This window comes from Amblyomma americanum, chromosome 1 (genome assembly GCF_052857255.1).
Source record: "Amblyomma americanum isolate KBUSLIRL-KWMA chromosome 1, ASM5285725v1, whole genome shotgun sequence".
Lineage (NCBI taxonomy): Eukaryota > Metazoa > Arthropoda > Arachnida > Ixodida > Ixodidae > Amblyomma > Amblyomma americanum.
This window is the reverse complement of record NC_135497.1, coordinates 272,143,129-272,162,923: the sequence shown is the minus strand read 5'-3', so window position 1 is coordinate 272,162,923 and position 19,795 is coordinate 272,143,129. Positions and strand designations below refer to the sequence as shown.

The following is a 19,795-nucleotide window of genomic DNA, read 5'->3' as shown; positions in this document are numbered from 1 at the left end:
GGTTTCATGGCTCAAAGATGCGAAAAAGCTGCTTTCTGCTAAGATACTTTGGTGTTGCTAAATTGAGCCGCTGCCCCAAAATGACGTGGTCTGCGCAGTGGTCGGCTCTCAGCCATGCTCGGCTGTTGAGCCCGAGGACGCGGGTTCAATCTTGGCCGCGGCGGCCGCGTTTCGTTGCAGGAGCAACGCAGAAAGGCACTAGCGTGATTTGCGATGTCTGTGCATGTTAAAGGACCCCAGGCGGTCGAAATTATTCTGGTGCCCTCCACTACGGCATCTCTTTCTCTCTTTATTCTTTGAAAGGTGGAAAGAAAGGCCATAGTAACTATCTCCTTTTTCGGTGAACACCTGAACCGCGCCTTGAGGAAGGGATGAACAAGGGAGTGAAAGAAGAAATGATAGAGAGAGGGGCTGTAGTAGAAGCTCCAAAATAATTTCCACCGCCTGGAGATCTTTACCTTGCACTGACATCGCAGAGCACACGGGCGCCTTTTTGCGTTTCCGTGTGCCGTGCGATGTCAGTGATCTCCAGTCACTCCCTTCCCTCAAGGCGCGGGCGGCTCTGGTTTCCGCCGAGATGTAAAATAGTTAAGGCGCTCTTTCGTTTCCTTCTCTAAAACGAATTGCGAATGAACCATTTCGGCAGGTGCCCAATATGTTTCAAATGAGAAAGCTTTGTCAGTACTTTGATTCCGAGAAAAAATGCGGTTATTAACGCAGAAATGCATTCTTGGCTTCCACCTCGTACTTTCTGAGCTCGCAAAAAGCGGCCAATTTTTGTGCTCTTCGTCGTATCGGGAGGGACTCGCGGCCTTAAGACGCCGCCAAGCACTTTGAAACGCCTGTCTGCCGGTCTGTGTTGGGGTTATAAGTAGTTGTCAGCAGAGGCGCAATAGCAGTGCGACTTATAGCGGGTGATCATCTGGACCGCACCTTTGAACGACACAAATACAGAAGGAATAAAAATGTTGCAGAAACCGCTACGCTCGTTGTCTGTGAAGTACGAGAGCATTCGCCATGATACAAAGCAGTTCACTGTCAACACAACGACGCAAAGAGAGCATCTCGTGGTGCCCATCTTGTAGAATTGCGTCAGGTCCGCCGTAAGCCAGTCTATCGCACACGCTGCAAGGCACTCCGAACGTGTCTTCCATGCAGTGCTTCGCAGAGTAGGCATCGACCCCGGCAGTATACCGACACATGACGACGCCTAACTTCGTGCATCTTCTCGAGCCTCGTCTTGTGTTCCTCGGCGGTTCCGCGGGTGTGACGTTGCCGGGCGGCTTTCCGGATCTGTTGCAGGCGCTGTTATTTCGCACTGTCCTGTTTCTTCGTTGCGTATCGACGGTGCTCGGCGGCTGCAGTCAATCATGAAGCAGTCACTTCATGATCGAGCCGACTTAGAAAACTTGCTCTCAGAGGTTGTAGAACGCAGACAGCGCCGGTAGACCAAAGAACGCGGTAGAAACAGAGATTGTGCGAAACTCGGAACCCTGCAAGTGAGGGTTCGGCGTGGCACCATTCGCTAGCAAAGTGGTATGTGACGTCTTAAAATAGCTGCACATATGCCTATGACTCCACCAAGTTTAATTTATTTCAGAATAAGGAGTGTACACATTTGATTTCAGAGAGCTGCTCGACTGTAAGTCGAGTTTAAGTCGAGTTGCCTGTACTCAGTCATGCGTGCATTATAAAATTATGTGACAGTGCCATGCTTTCACAGTAAGACCTTCATATCACTGGGGAGTTCTTACGGTTATTTTTGGCGACGGACCAGCCACATGCTGTGCTCGCTGGGAAGCAAAATTATTCCGCATACCTATTCGGTCTTCCCGACTCCCGCTATTTTTTCCTTCTTTTTCAGTTTATACATCTGTCTGTCTGGCCTACAATGGCGTGAGAAACTACCCTATTGCGATCTTATATCGCATGCACCTGCATTTCCCGCTATTCCTTCTCGTTATTTTTTTTCCGTCGCAGGTCACGAACGCCGTTGCTGCGTTATTTCCTGTACGGGCACACTGCAACTCGCGCCGAGCTTGCTGTCTTCGCCCATTAACTTCCCCCCCCCCCCTCCGACGTTTCCTCGCTTTGTTCCCCACACGCACGCATTCGACCACTATATTTCGGCTGCTCTTTCTTCGCCAGCTTCCTCGGCGGGCGTCTTTGTCTTCACCGCCGTGTTCGATCTCGAGGAGGTTAGCACGGCGCCGTGTGGTAAATCACCATCATTTTCCCGTGCGCCTCGTATCACGGGGCCAGCAGGTGTCGTGGCCAACCGCGCTATAGAGTAATCGAGCCACACGCACAGACACGCGCGTTCGGGATGACGTGTGCGTGTGGATCGCCCTCGCGGGGCGGCGAATGTCCACTGCGGTATGCGGCTAAGCCACCTCAATTGCCAAGTCGCTGGCTGTGAGGGGCCCGTCCGACCCTCCCGGAGGACGCAACGAGAGGCTGGAGGTTCGGGGCCCCGTTTTATCGCGCGCGACCGCTCGGTGCTGGATGGTCGGTCCCTCGTATATCATGGGCCGATTCAGCGGCCGCCGAAGGTCCAGCGCAGGCCGCCTGCGTGGTCCTTGCATGGCGCGGGAGAAAACGACTGATATACGCGTTTTACGAGCCGTCAAGGTATTCCGCGCAGCGCATTCTTTGGCGCGGACCCCGATGCTGCCCTTTGTTTCGTGGCGAGGATATGAAGCGAGCCGTGGAGGTCGATCGCGTTCGATGAAGAGATATCAACGCTGCGGCACTGCAGAGTCCGACCAGCATGCACGCGGACACCTATACTCGCGCCGATCGGCGACGTAATGAGTTGACTTGAGAGACGGAGCGAATGAAACGTTGGAACGAAACAACGATCGCTAAGGTCGCCGGATACGAGAGTTATGTAGCCCTGCTTGCGGTTCATGTTTCACGCCCGACCCCTCTGTTATTTAATTAGCCCGGTATACCGACCGACATTCCCCATGCAATCAGGCGTTGTCTTATATGACGCAACATCTTATACGGTGCTCTTATTCCTACCATTAATACTACGGTTACGTCTACTGTTATGAGTGCTGTTAATATACGATGGCATATTTCATAGAAGGTCAAGCATGCCGCAGATGTCACGCAGGTGCCGGTGTTATCGAGCCGTGCACGACAGGTACACACGCTTCATGGTGATCCCCTTCCTCGGCTTGCATTCAAAGCATATAGGTGGTGGTGTTCAGAAACGTCCAAAACGTTACTACCAGGACCACTCATCGGCCCTCTTCAGCGCCACAACCGCAAAAAAAAAAAGCGTCACACTGTTGTGCTCAGCATTGGTGAAAAAAATAAAAAAATCCAAGGTTCCGCCAAAGCGCTGCTTTATAAACGCCAACTGTTCCCGCGTGTGACTTGCCGCAGTTCCTCGGTATATAATATACGCTTGATAGTGCCTGCAGCGTAAAGCGGCCTCATCATGGTGGCTTTAACGGCACGGAGCGAAATGACATTGGTTAGTAGTCGCAGAAAAAGGTGCGTCACCTTCTATATCGTCTCGTAGTTTCGCTTTGCTTTCTTCTTAAAGAGTTACTAAGCACTGAATGAATTCTCAAGCAGTTCTAAAGTGGTGGAATGGAAAGTTGATTGCAATCTTTCTACAACGACCCGGAGAACGAGAGGCAAAAGCGTCTTCTGACAAAGATTTCAGGGCAACTTGTCCTTTCTAAAACGGCCGCACAGGAACTGGCCAGTGACTCCACATGTGGGCCTATACGTATAAACGGTTGTGCCAGATCTCGCCCGCGCTGGCACCTTTCGTAATAAATTTCGGCTTTCTTTTTACAGACTTGTATTGTGTGTTACAAATCTATCCCGGTGCAGCGCTAAGAAAAGATGCAGTCGCTGCATAGTGAGGTGAGAGCGGTGGCGACACCGCGTTTGTCACATTCAAGTTTTTTAAGCGGATTTTTGCAACACTGATTTCTTTTTCATTTAGGATAATATAATTCTTGCTTCCAAGGCGCCTACCGTCCTACCCAATCACGCTATTTACAGAGGGGTCATTCCATGCGAAACGTCCAGGCCCCAAAAGCGACCATTACCAATTTTGTTGAAAAAAAAAATTCAGGTAATTGTCGATTATGTGAATACTGTTTTTCTATAGTATTTTCGCTGGAAAAAAATTTTCTCACGTAGGCGCCTTTCGAAGTTTTCGCGAACACGCGAAAGTTGCTTGCACGTAAATATTTTTAAATCAGGTGTGAAAGCAGATTAAATAACAAGTTTTATTTTATATTATCGCGTATGCATCGTTCTTTGATGCAACGTCATTAGGGCCCCTATATAACACTTTGCTGCTTCTTCTCAGTACAATAAAGAAGCAACAAATTGTGCGTTTTCAGAATTTTTTATTGTAAACGTCGTTCATGTTTCAGTCACAATAAATAATTTTTTCACCGTTCGCTTAGTGGTAGAGTTGCTGCCAAAAATATTTTGAAGTTTCTTTAAAGAGTATTTTTTAAGAAAATCAGTCCCAAAGTTGGCAAAAAAATGATGCTTAGATTGAGACCTAAATTAAGCATAAAGGCCATCGAGATAAAAATACCTGAGATAACTCAGTAAACGCATACACTTATTAGCTTGCAATCCACAATGTTTTGTTCGAGTAAATTTTGTCTGACGCTAGAAAAAAAAAATTGAAGTTCACAACCAGTGTCAATGGTCAGCACTGCCGAAATGCGCTTTCACTGCATCACACGTGCGCGGCACTTCGCTAAACGAACACGTTCTCAGTCAGTTGATGCCAGTAAAAACCCATCTTGAACGCGGTACTGTCGTCAGTTTAACACTCATTTTTGGCCTCAGCGTGGCCAGGTAAACGTGGCAGTTAATCGTAAACGTTGCAGAGGCAGAAGAACGACATGGTCATTTCTTCTCTCCTGTCTTATAACAGAATGAAAAGATGGCTTCAACGGGCCCATGGACACTTATAGCAGGAGGCTATACAATGCAAATAAAAAATTTCTCTGCTTTCTTGCTTTCTGCCTTTTGTTTTCTCATCCCCTGATCTGTTCAACATTTGAATTTTTCGTTTCAATGTAAGGCCACCTGTACGTTCACGCCTCTTTCTTGGCTTGAATTTCTTGGACGTTTGAGATTGATGCGATGCCAACATGAAGTGTTGAAGACGTCGCTGGCGTGAAGTAGTGGAACTGTCGGGTTCCTTTCACTGCGATTGCCATGGCGAATCTGGAAGCCAGTTTTATTCTTTTTTCTTGTATTTCTGCGTTGGGCATCCAGATTACTGTAACTCCTTTCACGTTATTTCTATCAAGGTAAATTGGTTCCTCTGGTGATATAATTTGATCCTGATATGACCTCTGCAAGCTTGCTCTTCCTGCGAGAAGTTTCAGTGTGCCGCCGACACTATCGCATGCACTTTTTCGGTGTGAAGTAGCGAAGAAATTCTACTGCCAAAAGACTGTGATCTTGTTCGTGGTAGCTGAGATTCAGAAAGTTCTTTTTATTCGTATACTGTGATGCAGCTCGATCAGAAAAATAGTGATATTTTTTTTTTACGTGGGGCAGATCTTGTTTCACCACTTTGAGCATTGCACTCTGAAAAGCGTATACTTCAACAGCATCATGTTCCAAACAGTTAGAAATGACGGCGAAAGACCGCACAGAAACCTCTGCAGGGTTGCTTTGCTCCTTGGAATAATAGACAACTATTGGGTGTATGGTGGCTTGCGTGTTTACCCAATGGTACGATTGTGGTGAGTCCTGAATTATAAAACTGTAATTTTCTGCGAAATCCATCATTATTACGGCCCCATGTCGATTTAGGTTCACCTTCAGGTTTCGAAAATAGGTAGCTCGCTGCTTGCTGATAATATGGTGGATATTAAGTTGGTTCAACACATCCGTGAACTTTTCCGAAAAATCTTCAGGTGTCACGACAAGAGTTTCGAGTCAACAGCGGGCTTCACTTATCCATTGTTGGACATGTATGTAGTCGCTGCTCTCGATGACATGAGCAAGACTTTGTTGCAGCAGGGTTTCGGCGAAAAGCCTGCCTGTGCAAGCTGAGCATTTGCCGAAAATGCAGTCTTCGCTATCAATATGATATACTATAGTAGCCAATAGATCATCGGCTGTCTCGTTGAGCTCGCTAGAATAAAGCATTAACTTTGAAGTTTTGGTGACTCATGCACACGTACACGGTGTGTGTACCGCTTCCACCCGGGAGAACACAGTGTGGAGGACGCGACGCGGCGAAAGCACAGTTGGGCAGTGCCGCCTAGTGACACTGGCTGTGAACTTCAAAATTTTTTTTTCTCGCGTCAGACAAAATTTACTCGAACGAAACATTGTGGATTGCAAGCTAATAAGTGTATGTGTTTACTGAGTTATGTCAAGTATTTTTATCTCAAGGGACTTTATGCTTAACTTAGGTCTCAATCTAAGAAAAGCGTCACTTTTTGCCAACTTTGGGACTGATTTTCTTAAAAAATACTCTTTAAAGAAAGTTCAAAATATTTTTGGCAGCAACTCTACCACCAAGTGAAAGGTGAACAAAAAATTATTGTGACTGAAACATGAACGACGTTTATAATAAAAAATTCTGAAAACTAACATTTTCTTGCTTCTTTACTGTACCGCGAGGAAGCAGCAAAGTCTTATATGGGGGCACTAATGACGTTGCATCAAAGAACGATCCATACGCGATAATATAAAATAGAATTTGTTATGTAATCTGCTTTAACACCTGAAAAAAAATATTTACCTGCAAGCAACTTTCGTGTGCTCGCGAAAACTTCGAAAGGCGCTTACGTGAGAAAAAAAATTTTTTCCGCGAGAATACTTTATAAATACGGTATTCACATAATCGAAAATTACCTGAATTTTTTTCAACAAAATCTGCGATGGTCGCTTTTGGGGCCTGGGACGTTTCGCATGGAATGACCGAGAGTATACTTGCCTGAACACTTTTACTGATGGGTAAACACTTGTTGGCTTTTTTTGTTGTTGTTGGAAATCCTAAGTAACGTGTGGGTGATATTCCGACATATATATGGCGCGTTGCTAAAGTGGCAATATTACGTACGATGAAAGATCTATGTGCAACGGAATATCAGGAATTATTCCACATTTACACGCTTTAATTACCACGCTTTCGAATTCCAGGAAATAGAGAAAGCACTATCACTACTATCGCTACAAGAAGTGTAATGAGTGAACACGCGCGTCGAGCCGACACCTATTGCGAACTCCTGAATACGGCAACTGAACTTCGCACAGTTTATCACCGACAGCCTTAGATCGTTCGTAAGTCGTTGCTAAGACGACTTTACGAAGCAGAATGAACGTGAATCCGACCGCGTTCTTTTTGGCAATATGAGTGCCTGGTGGAAAGCGAGAGCTGGCAAACTAGAAATTTACCATTTCACAGCGTACACTCATCAACCGGGACAAGACCGCTAAATGTGCTGAACAGAACTTTTTCAGCTGTCTCTCATGGCCAGCTTCTACGCTCTTTTTCAGTCACGCTTCTTCTTTTCGAGAAATATGAAGCCCTGTGAGCTGTCGGAGCACATGACACCCATCAAGTGAGCTCTGCTGTCCCACAAAAGCAGCATACACGTAGAGAAAGACCGCGTGGCGATGCAAACAGGACTGCTTCTCGCGTGTATACCACGCTCCGCGCCGACGCCGCCGCCGGCCGGATTGCAGCTACTAGAGTGCGCAGCAATTGATAGCGAAATCGGTCTATTCACAGAACAGAACTAAGCTCGAAAGCTGCGACACCAACGTAACAACCTGGTCGCGTATACACGTAGGCATGCACGCCTCCCCTGAGCATGTTTCAGCACCTGTCGAAGTGGCGCCATTTACGAAAGCTTATATGAAACTGCGAATAATACCCCTGTCACACGGGCACTTTCGATCCTCATCGAGCTCGATCTGCATCGAGATTTTCGAGCATGCTCGAAACGTCCGGTGCTACACGGGCATTTTCAATGCTCATTGAGAAGTTTCCCTCATGTGTATTAGGTGGCGCCAAATGTTCCGCCGACAGCCATAACATGGCGATGTCCGGCAACACTATGCAGTCGGGGGCAGCGGCAGCCAAATCCGTAGCCAAATCGGTACATTGCGTATCTGCGCCAGGTTTTTGTGGCGCACCTCTGCTGCTGGGCGATGCAACCCGAGGGCCCGCAACGCCTCCGCGATTTCTGCATAGACTGCGGCGTTTCTCTTCTGGCGCCGCAAATCAGTTAGGCGGTCCTGCCAGCAGTCGATGAGAGCGGCTGTCTCGCACTCGCTCCACAGTTCCCGCGGCGACGAGCAGGAGGGCGCCATCTTTGTTTACACTGACGGCGAAGCTTGGAGCGTGGTGTAGAGATTATTTTCAAATGTTTGCATATAAGCAGGCATAGTACCTGAAAAATCTTCTGTATTCCATTTTAATCAATTGCAACAACAACAATTGTGGTTTGGTTTTGTTAACTTGTGTTTATTTTTATAGCTTCATGAGAGCGACAGTGTTCTCGATTGTGCTTGGAACCTCAGGCACTCTTGAGGAATCGGCATCGAGTCAAGCAGGATCGAGCTCGATTGCGCTTGAATATGGCCGTGTGACAACCGTCGATCTGCATTGAGTTCGATGAGCATTGACTCAATGAGGATCGAAAGTGCCCGTGTGACAGGGGTATTAGACATCTGCGCAAGTGCATAAGCCAGGAACGCAGCTATCGCAGCTCATTCCCCCAACAGTCTGCTGCATAGAGATTTAAGCGAAATTTGCAGTTTCTTCTTCACACCGACGGTCACCATGACATGGGTTCTGTGACATGGGTTGTGGAGGATACTGAAGGGTGTATATGGGTGATGCTTCTGGAGGATGGGTGTGCGTGCGTGTGTGCGTGCGTGCGTGCGAGCTCGCGGTGTACTCCTCTAATGGGCTTCTGTTGGAGCGTGAAGTTGGGGTGGTGATGTGGGCGTAGGGTGGTACTTCTGCACAGCAGAAGCTGCGCTCCTCTGCTGTCACAAGCGAACGCCGGGATTCTGCGGAATGGCATTAGTATACTGCCGTCGCAGTAAAAGAAATGCATCGGCCGTCTAATCATCGACAAGCGTAAAAAACGAGTTTGAGCGTTCTAACGCCATTACTAAAGCAATGATGAAGTTGCATATCGAATACTGACAACAAAACTGATTGTCTTATTTCGTTCAGTTTCGTTGGCTTTGTTTGTTTGCCTCACTCTCCAAAAACAGGTTATACTAGGTTGAAGGTTTGGAGATTGCAGATTCATGGCCCGCATTGCAGACGGCTTGGGTTTATGCTTAGACATGTTATCGCATGGGATGCGATGACACGCTTCAGTGCTCGTTCTGTTATCTCTTGCTGCCATATTATGAAGTTGCCGTATTGCTCATCGCTCATAATTCTTTATAGCTAAATGTCATTGCTGTGAAAATATTCAGTCCAGCCTAAATAATAAGCAGAAACGACGTTGAAAACTTCAAATGACAAGGTTATGGGTGAGAGTTGTACGTTCCGCGTTAAAAGTAATTGATTACTTGTAGTAAATTACATTTCCTAAGAATTTTCTAATGCACTGATTACTGTTTGCAAGGCGTAACGCTCTCGGTAATCGTTATTTTCCCCAGTAATCATTACTAGTAATCAGTTACTTTCTATTCGAAAAGTAAGTTCTAACAACCGGTATTATTTCGGGAACATGAAAGTGGCGGCAGACACGAGTGCTAACTCGGAATATTCCTTCGCGACAGAGAGACAATGGTCGGGCTGTGGAAAAGCCGCGCGCGCGAGGATTTCGGGACATACAAGCCCGAGCAGCCTGCGCTTGAATGGCCCCTTGTTCCACGGTTCGCATTTCTCCACGGCGATGCAAAGGACTGTCATGTTTGGTGATCTTGAACTTTGTTCACTGAGAGCGCGAACAACGACGAATCGCGGCGCTCTGTTAAACCACGAGCTCGTGCGCAATGTCTCCGTACATTACAACTCCGTCCTTCCTTCCAGCGCGTGCACCGTTAGAGCCTTCGGCGTCACTACTAATGTTCTTGCAAGGAAACATGGAAAAGATATCGCCGAAAACTTATAAAAACCACTGCTGGTGAAAACTGATAGGATATGAAGCACAACAGACAAGAGATGAAAGAAGCCCGCAGCGGCTCATTCTGGTCCGTGTATATTTAAGGTGGGACGGAAAGTAACGTAACAATAAGTGATTGCTTTTTTGAATTGTTCAGTTACCTTTAGGGCGGTGTAGCTGACCGCTGAAACCAGTTACATTTCAGACGAAGTAATTACAACCGTGACCGGTTACTTATATTCTGTAACGTCTACAAGACTAATATCTGCTAATATGGATGGCCCATTCTGATCATTTGGAATGATAAACTCGGAGCCCTTTCAAAGTTCTTTCTCTCCTTTGTATCGAAGAAAATGATATCAAACGGCGGCCTGGAATAGGGGGGAAAAAAGCGGGCTTCGCCAGCAAAGATGTCGTTTCTGCTTTTTATATATATATATATATATATATATATATATATATATATATATATATATATATATATATATATATATATATATATATATATATATATATATATATATATATATTCGATTTTTTGGTTTCTACAAAATTTCTACAAATTTTTTTTATTCGTGGGTTTTTCTCCTCCCTTCTACTGCCCCAGCTTTCTGCCGCTAATTCTTCCTCACGAGTGCCGCTTGTGCTTTGCTAGGAAAAAAACTACAACGAAGCTGTCCTCTCACAATGCTCGTCCGCAGTTCGAACAGTTTATAATTCTAAGCATTATTTTTTTACTTTGGCGCCATAATGAGTCAGCTCAGTGGCATGAAAACTCGCGAGAAGCTTTGTTCAGTTGCTTGTAAGCCTACACTAAAGGTGCTCCACAATGCGAGCGCAGGTTACGCTAAGTGCATCAGCATACGCCCTTTTCTTTTTTCTTCTTTTTTTTCCTGAGAACCTACTGCGGCAACGGGCCAGCTTTGCGTGCCATTCACCCGCGCTGTCTGCAGAACAGCCAGACCAGGAGACAGACCGACCGGAGAACCAAATGCAGTGCGCACGTTAGCAAGTAATTCGTACGAAATGCTGAGTACATCACCTATATGCAAAGAGATTAAACGGGCCGCCCTTTGAAGCCAACTACGTGTCACAGAAATAATAAAGCAACTCGTATTAAAGAACGATCTAATAAAGATACGCTGGAGCGCTTGTAGTAAGGAATTTGAGTTTACTATGCGGGGTAATCACAGCGGCGGCGCAAACATGCCTCACAAAAAGTGAAGAACAACATGAATTATCGGAAAAGGTTGTCGCGCGCGAGTCAAGCGCAAATATTTGACATTTTATTAGGTGATTTATGCGGCCTTTCTCTTTTTTTTTCTTCCTCAATTTCTACTTTCTGTTCGCGTTTCTGCCCTCCTGGAGGTCGTGCGGCAGCGCGAATTTACGGTCCTAATATCGCTCTTTCGCGCTTCTTTCTTCAGCTAAACGAAAGCGTGCTGTCAGGTGTGTCTGACTGAGTCGGTGAGAGCAGCGGCCTAGCCGCGAGCGAAAAACTGCTACACTTGCACAGCTTAGGGCGCGCGCGGAGCAGGAGGAGATGAAATGTACGAGAAGCATTTCTTTCGTCCCCGTTTCGTGACTTGGTCTTTTTGTTCTCTGTCTCTCTCTTCCTCCTTTTTTTTTCTTCTCGCCGCATCGCGAAAAAGCTCTCGTTCGGATTTTCTGGTCGAATTTCGACGAAAGTAAAACATGAAGTGCGAAAACCTGCACACGCGCAGGAAGCTTGCCAATTTCTCAACAGCTTCTTGAATGGAGAGGCCTGAAATACGTCCGATGTAGAAACACGGCTTTGCCGTTCGGCTTTCTTTTTGTTCTCTTCGTCTGTCTTGTCATGTGCTCTCAAAATGTTGCAGCACCGCAGAGAGAGAGAGAGAGAGCGCAGCCAAGTACCTTTGGAAAACGTGTCATGTGCAAATGCGGGCTACTGCTTGCGCAAGCCATTCCATTCGACCTCCCAAAGACGTGGGAAAAGAAACAGTGCACATGTTTGAAATAGAAAAAGAAGAAGAAAACGCAAGGAAAAAAGTAAGGAAAAATAGATTGGGATGACGTATGCCGCGAGGCAGCGAGGCAGCGAATGTTAAGAGAAAAGAAAAGCGACAGCAAGAAAGCATCTGAACGAAATAGAGAATGCTTGAGGGCCCATGAAGTGCGAGCCCCCGTGACGCCATAACTATGGCAAGGAGAGGCGTGTAAAAGCAAGCTTAATAGTTAACTGCTTGGTACAACGCCCCCCCCCCCCCTCTCCCCGAAAAAAAAAAAGCTCATCAACTGAGGCACCCGCGGTCACGAATGGAAAATTTTAAAAAGTATTTAAAAAATAAGCATAGTGGGAACCATACCTCGCCTCGGTGTCGCGACAGGCACGAAATCACTCGCGCGCTTCAGATCTGCGCCCGGAGCACCAGAGAGAGCTGGAAGCACTGTTTAACGAATCCAATCCCAAAACTCAGGGAAATCCGCAGCACTCGACTGTTGCGGGTTTTCCTCCTGTTACGGTCTGCAATCACAATTTGTGAGGCCAGTATGGCGCGCCACAGCGGCTAGGTGGCGAGCATTACGAAACCTCAGCATAACGATTTTAGGTATACACGCAGTCAGGACATCATTCTTCACAAAAGGCTGGGTTGGAATGCGAAGCGGCACGCGCCGCTTTCGCAGTCGCCTTCGAACTCGCATCTCCAGTTCGCTTAGTCTGGCGCAGTATACGCGCCATTGGCCAACGGAGGGAAGAAACCAGCCCCGGAAGTGCCGCGCGGTGTCCTTGTAGAAGTGGGCCGGCCACAGGTACAACATGCGCAAGCAATGCTGAAAGGCGAGATCTACCCTGTAGTGAAATCTATGTGACGTATCACTAGTGTTCACTCTGAAACGGCGCCCCTTTAGATTGTCACCATTTACGGAAAGGCGGAAAATTTCAATAACAAATTATCCTCTGGCAATCATGAGACCAAATAAAGGAAAAGACAAGCAAAGGCGAAATCTCTTCCCAGAAGGTGCACCAAAAAGAAGAAAGAAATTTATATTCGACTTTCAGCCCGGCCTACCACTCCTGTCCCGGCACGCCATGGATGCGGAGTTGTTTCATTAGTGGCGTGAGACAGCTCTTCGCAGAGGCAGTGTGCAAATTTTTATGAAGGTAGTGTAAGGTGTTGGACATTAGTGAGAGCAATCCCACGTTTTGTGTGTGTTGGATGGTTAGCCATCGCAGTGCACGGGAACAGAAAGGGAGAGCCGATGACTGGTGTGCGCGTGCTAGGGTGCCTCGATGGGCCAACGCCGCAGGCATTGATGCACCTATAGCGCGCCGCGTAACACTGCTCCCGCTTCGAGCGGGCTGCTTAGAGGGGAAGGCGAAAATAACCGCATTGAGTTTTCGCACCTTTTGGAGGATCGTTGTCCTTTCTTTGGTCACTTTCTCGCGTTGATTCCATGTATCGTCCGTAGGAAACAAAGTTGTATTTAATTAGGAGTACATATGCTTCGTGCGCCCAGTGCCCCAGAAGAGATACCGTGCATTAATTTGTAATCATTCGTGGCACCGCGAATGAAGCCAACGTTGCATTATCCGGTTTTTTTTTTCCGCAACTGAACTCGTATGGCGCTCAGGAAGCGGCCGAGATTAGGGTATTTACTTTAGCGATATGCGCCTTAACTGCAACAGCGCAGTAGGGCGTATCGGGCACATTTCGCGCAAATGTCATTCGTGCGAGACAATATACAATACCAAAATATAGCGTCATCATCATCGCCACCACCACCACCACCACCACCACCATCATCATCATCATCATAATCATCATCATCAGCCTTACTACGCCCACTGCAGGACAAAGGCCTCTCCCATATATCTCCAATTAACCAGCTCCTTTTGCCAGCTGCGGTCACCTTATCCCCGCAAACTTCTTAACCTCATCCGCCCTCCTAACTTTATGCCGCCCCCTCTGCCCTCTTTTTCGCTCTGAACGTTACACGGGTCATTTTCCTTTCCATAGCGTGCTGCGTTGGTCTCAATTTACTTCAACCCTTTTCGTTAGACTCCAAGTTTCTGTCCCATAGGTGGGTACCGGTAAGACACAGAAGTTGTATACTTTTCTCTTGAGAGTTATTGGCAAACTGCCATTCGTGACATGAGAGAACCTGCCGAATGCGCTCCCCCCTATCCTTGTCCTTCTGGCTTATCCTTCTGGCAGTTTCACTCTCGTGATCCGGATCTGCGGTCACTACCTGCCCTAAGTAGACGTAATGCCTTACCACTTCCAGCACCTCGCTCCCTGTTGTAAACTGCTGCTACCTTCGGAGACCGTTGAACATTACTTTGGTTTTCTGCATGTTAATTTTTAGACCCACCGTTCCACTCTGCCTGTCTAACTCACTGATCATGCTTTGCAATTAATCGCCTCAGTGACTTAGCCAGGCAATGTCATCAGCGAATCGCAGATCACTAAGGTGTTTTCCATTAACTCTTATCCCCAACTGTTCCCAATCCAGGCCTCTGAATTACAAACAGGCGGTAACCCGCATTGGCAATATGGTGTCTCCCTGCCTGACACCCTCTCTTATTGGAATTTTATTGCTGACACTATAGAGGACTATGGTAGCTGTGCACCCGCTATAAATATCTTCCAGTATTTTTGCATAAGGCTCTTCTACACCCTGATTCTGCAATGCCTGCATGACAACTGAAGTTTCGACTGAGACAAATTTCTTCTCGTAGTCTATAAAGGCTATCTATAAGGGTTGATTATACTCTGCGCATTTCTCTATCACTTGATTGGTCGTTCGAATATGGTCTACTGCCGAGTACCCTTTACAAAAACCTGCCTTATCATTTGGTTGATTGAAGTCTAAGGTTGCCCTGATTCTATCTGAGATTACCTTAATAAATACCTTACAGGCAACGGACGGTAAGCTCATCGGTCTGCAATTGTTCGAGTCCTTGACGCCCCCTTTCTTTTATCGATTAAGATGATGTTGGCGTTCTGGCAAGCTTCTGGTACGCTCGAAGTCATAAGGCATTGCGTACACAGGGTGGCTAGTTTTAAGGCGAAAGCCTTTAATGGCTCATACTCGCGGTGTCCGTCCGTTACATCCTAGGTCACGTGACCGTGTCCGCCCGTTGCATCGCCACCTAGGTCACGTGACCTTGCCACGTAATCACAACCGGACCTGTAAACTTGGGACCTTGGCACGCGCAAGATGTCTTAACTCGGGAACTAAAAAGGTTAGGAGAAAAACCGCTGAAGAGTGGTTGCTTCAGATAGAGGAGACCGCACCCAACCCGCAACCCGGCGAGGGAGCACGTGTACAGTTACCGTCACAGTCTTTCGGTAGAGTGGAATGCCAACCTGGAGTGCACCGCATGTGGCGCTGCACATAATTCTAACCCTACTGCTACCTCCCACGAGTATGCAGAGCTATCTTAATCACTACGACACAGCTCTGGTCATGGTACAGGATTTAGTTAAGATTTATATAAAGTAATGATACTGAATGATAATGAAGTCTAGCGCGGCATATTCAAATTCAAATCAGTGCAATGAGACGCAAACGGCTTTCGCCTTCCCGCACTTGAGATATCTAAAAGCGTCCTACGAATTTTTTTTTTATCATATTGGCTACTGTATAGATTTGTGCAGAACTCTCGGCTACTTTAACTACCTTATCCATATTGCTGTTACATTGCCCTCTTTGTCTCTTAACGAATACATCTGGCTTTCGCCTATGCTTAGTTTCCTCTTCATCGCTTTTAGGCTACCTCTACTCTTTAGGGCATGCTCGATTCCCTCCATATTAAACTTTCTTATGTCGCTTACCTTGCGCTTATTGATTAACTTAGATAACTCTGCCAGTTGTGTTCTGTCTGTGTGGTTAGACGCCTTCATGCTTTGCTGTTTCTTGGTCAGAGATTTCGTCTCATTCGACAGAAGTGACATATCTTTCGACAGCCAGTTCTTAGTGTGACTCGGACTGTATGCCACTGTAGTGCGTACCTTCTGATCTGGTCTTTGAAGACGAAGACGCTCACTTCGCCGTTCTCGGGAACTACGTTGTTGTCGTAGAAAAGCTCGGGCCGGTGCTTGGCGAAGTGAAACGGCCTCTGCGACTCTGGCCTGGACGGTGAGGAAGGCCGCCGCAGGTCCACCGCCACGGCCGCCTCTCCGCGCAGCAGGAGACACAGCAGCAAGGCCAGCCACGGCATGGTGCGGCCAAATTGTAAGCTGCCACGGAAGAGAGACAAAGCACATGGGAGTTACCGGCACTGGTACTGTGACCGATAAAACACTGGCAACAATTGCGCCGAGCAATATCCAGTGGCGTCATGGACTGGCTTTGATCGCTCTCTCAGGGAGAGGACATGCATGTTTTGCTGAAAAGGTACGAGAGCCGCAGGAAACGGAGGCACGACATATGGCAGATGTTTCTTTGTGCTGTCGTCTTCGTTTTTAGCACTTTTTTTAACGTGTCCAGCTATGTCAGGGCAGCTGTACTTCAAACAAGTTATTACTCGTGCGGTATTGTCATCACGCACGCTAAGGAGCGTTAGTAATGCTTTGCAACTGCGTGTTCCTAGTTTGTGCGTTCTTCAGTTCTGGTCAACCAGTCGCAAGGCGAGCTGTTTTCTAACTGGCGTATAAACCACGGTTTTGTCGCCTTTGCACTTTGCACCGCCCCGAGTAAACCATGGGGTGACTCATGTGCAGGATGACTGCAGTGGCGGGCGGCCTTGGGTTCAAATACCGCAGATTGCTGAACACATTTTTTTTTCTTTTCAGAAAACAGTGCATAGGACCTATTTCATACTAAACTTCAGGAGGCAGCCTTACGGAACATCGGCGCATGTTTAAAGCTGTCCAATAGGCTTGGAAAGAGGTCAGATCATGGATGCGATCAAGACTCCTCGGATAAACTGGGCGAGCACCATGTACACCGCAGTACACTTAACACAAGCAGGCGCTGCCAGAGGCGGAACTTCGCACGTGGCAGCGCAATTCCCAGAGAATTGCCAGCTATATGCACAACAGCTAGCCAACGTTCTCGACCTACTACTCTACACCATCGATATTTTGTTCCTAGCTCAACAAAAAATACTTTAGGCGCCAGATCACTGCTCCTGGGAAGAAAAAGCATCTGCACTCCTTCTGTGGCGCCACTCACGTTGCCCGGTTGACCCTACCACGGCGTTCTAAATTCATGCCGTGGTAGGGTCAACCGGGCGCCACAGGAGGAGTGCAGAGGCTTTTTCTTCCTAGGAGGCAGTGGTCAGTTCCACTCGAATACCCTTTTTTTCACAACTGCACGGCACTGTCATAAAATACCGACGGCCCCTCAGAAATAACCCTTGCTGACAAGTCGTCGACGATGGAGGTCTCGCACTTTGGTGAGGCTTCGAGTGCGCAGCTAGGCCGTTAGCTGCAGTCCAATGCGTCACGACTGGCCACCCACCACTCACCAAGCCGCTGGACGGGTTCACTAGGCGTTAGCTATGCAGCATTCAGTGGCAACCGAAGGCAGGTACTGTGCGCACCTGAATGTATTGGGGCAGTTTTGCATGCGGTATGTACTACAGATTTGTAAACTCTCTGCAGCAACGCTATCGCTTCTGCTACTGGCGAGGCACTGGTATTAGCACACGCAAGAAAAAGAAACTATCTAATCTTTCACAAGCTCGATTCACAATCAGCAGGCGAAAAGATCATTAGTTCTGAGGTGCACAGTATTAAAAGTAAACGGTCACCTCTCCATCAGGGAATGCGTACGGTTAGGTATTGTTTGTTTGCCTTGTAATACAAGTAGCGTTTACCACATGCAGAATTTCCGGATTTCAGCATGTCGTTAAAAGCGTGAAATTAGGCGGATTGTCGCACTGCCTGTGTTTGCGATAGAGTGTGCGATAAAAGGTTTATTGGTTTATGAGTGTTTAACGTCCCAAAGCGACTCAGGCTATGAGAGACGCCGTAGTGAAGGGCTCCGGAAATTTCGACCAGCTGGGGTCCTTTAACGTGCACTGACATCGCACAGTACACGGGCCTCTAGAATTTCGCCTCCATCGAAATTCGATCGCCACGGCCGGGATCGAAACAGCATCTTTCGGGCCAGCAGCCGAGCGCCATAACCACTCAGCCACCGCGGCGGCTGTGTGCGATAAAAGGGGAGAGACAGGATTCGTATTACAGAGGGAAATAAAGGTCGCAAACGATCGCTAAATGCGTCGCAAGCGCATGACAGCGCTGCGTGTCAGCTCAACCAGGCGGACTGCATCGTCCCACACAAAGACCTACGCCTATGAGCGTCGCAAAGCCATGCGTGTGGACGTTCGTCCAAATTGTCCCTGAGTGCGCTTTAGGCAGCACTCTCCGTCTGTCAGATTGGTCCCGTAACGAGGGGAAAGGCCGGCGCTCGCTACAGCCGGGCAGGCACAGTCTCCCGCACCGTACATGGTCAAACCGGTGCCGCGCTCGCGAGGTCTAAAAGCGCTCCCCAAGACGACGGTTCTCGCTCGCGGATACAGTGATGGACTCGCGACGTTGATGACATCGCGTGAGGGCGCACGATGTCGGCCGCTGTCACGAGTCTGCGTCAGCTACGTCACCGCGTCGTCAGGGGAGGAGACGCGACGCGCATTCTTTTAGAACCCAAGAAGCGGAGGACCGCCCCGCGCGCGCGCGGTGACATACCGCCGGACTCAGCTTCCGGCAGCAGCGCTATCTGCAGGCGTGCGGACTGGTCGCCCAATACCGGTTCCGATAACGCGCGTGCGCACGTGAGCTGAGCGGCAGCGCGTCTGGAATTCTCGAATCCTGAGAATCGTGACCTTTTTGCCCGAGAAAAGCGGTGCCGGCCCCGACGCGAGCAACGGGACGCCCGCTGCCGCGTGTTCGTGCGTGCCACGCTGGGCGATATATACACGTTTCTCCGCGGGAGTCTCCATGTCAGCCCCCCACCGCATTTCCATTTCATCCATGTCCAGCGATGTGCCCGCGTTTGCTCCTTCTTTTAACTTAAAAGACGAGCAAGTATGGCGCCGGGTTAATGGTCTCAACCTTGATATATCCTCGCTTTCATTTAAATACAGAGCGGCCGAACTCATTTATTTTCTCCTGGAGGACAGCGCGCGCAACATCTGCAGAAGCGCAGATGAACGTACGATGCTGGAAGAGCATTTGCGGTTGGGAAGAAAGTCGGGCAACACTTCCTGGAACTGTAAAATTCGCCACGCATGGCTTCACATGTGTGCCGAATCGCCCGCGCGGCGCGAAATGTGCGTGTTCGTGCCAATGATCCAAAGGTCAAGATTCACCTCAAAATTAGGTCATCCGAGTGAAGTTCACCACACACCTACCGCAGACACTTAGCGGCTGCAGAATTTTGCTACAGAATACACAGTAGAGTGGATCATTAGTTTGGAGCGTTAGAGCCCCTGCCGCTAAGGCTGCATTTTGGTGGAGGCGAAATGCGAAACTGCCGGTGCACTGAGATTCTCTTGCGCGTCCAACAATGCCAGGTGGTCGAAATGATGCCGGAGCGTACCTTTGTAATGTAAGCATTCATAATACGTTGTATGAGAATAAAGTGAAAATACTCTAGACGAGCTAATGACTCTAGACGAGTCAGCAGCCCATCCAGAGGCGCTCTCCTGACATTCCAGTAACTTATCGCAAATATAACCGAGGAATTGGTCATTCAGCGAT

The 19,795-nt window shown here is 48.0% G+C and overlaps 1 protein-coding gene across 4 annotated transcripts in view; it reads right to left on the bottom strand.

The window, feature by feature from the left end:
* LOC144115076 (protein NDNF-like) overlaps nucleotides 1-19,795 on the bottom strand; it is a 178,968-nt gene that overhangs the window by 39,523 nt on the left and 119,650 nt on the right. For all 4 annotated transcript variants that reach the window (XM_077649215.1, XM_077649216.1, XM_077649217.1 and 1 more), the window contains one exon: nucleotides 16,097-16,324. In XM_077649215.1, the coding sequence (XP_077505341.1) occupies nucleotides 16,097-16,305 (209 nt within the window). In that variant the 5' untranslated portion in view covers nucleotides 16,306-16,324. The remainder of the gene's footprint in view (nucleotides 1-16,096; nucleotides 16,325-19,795) is intronic.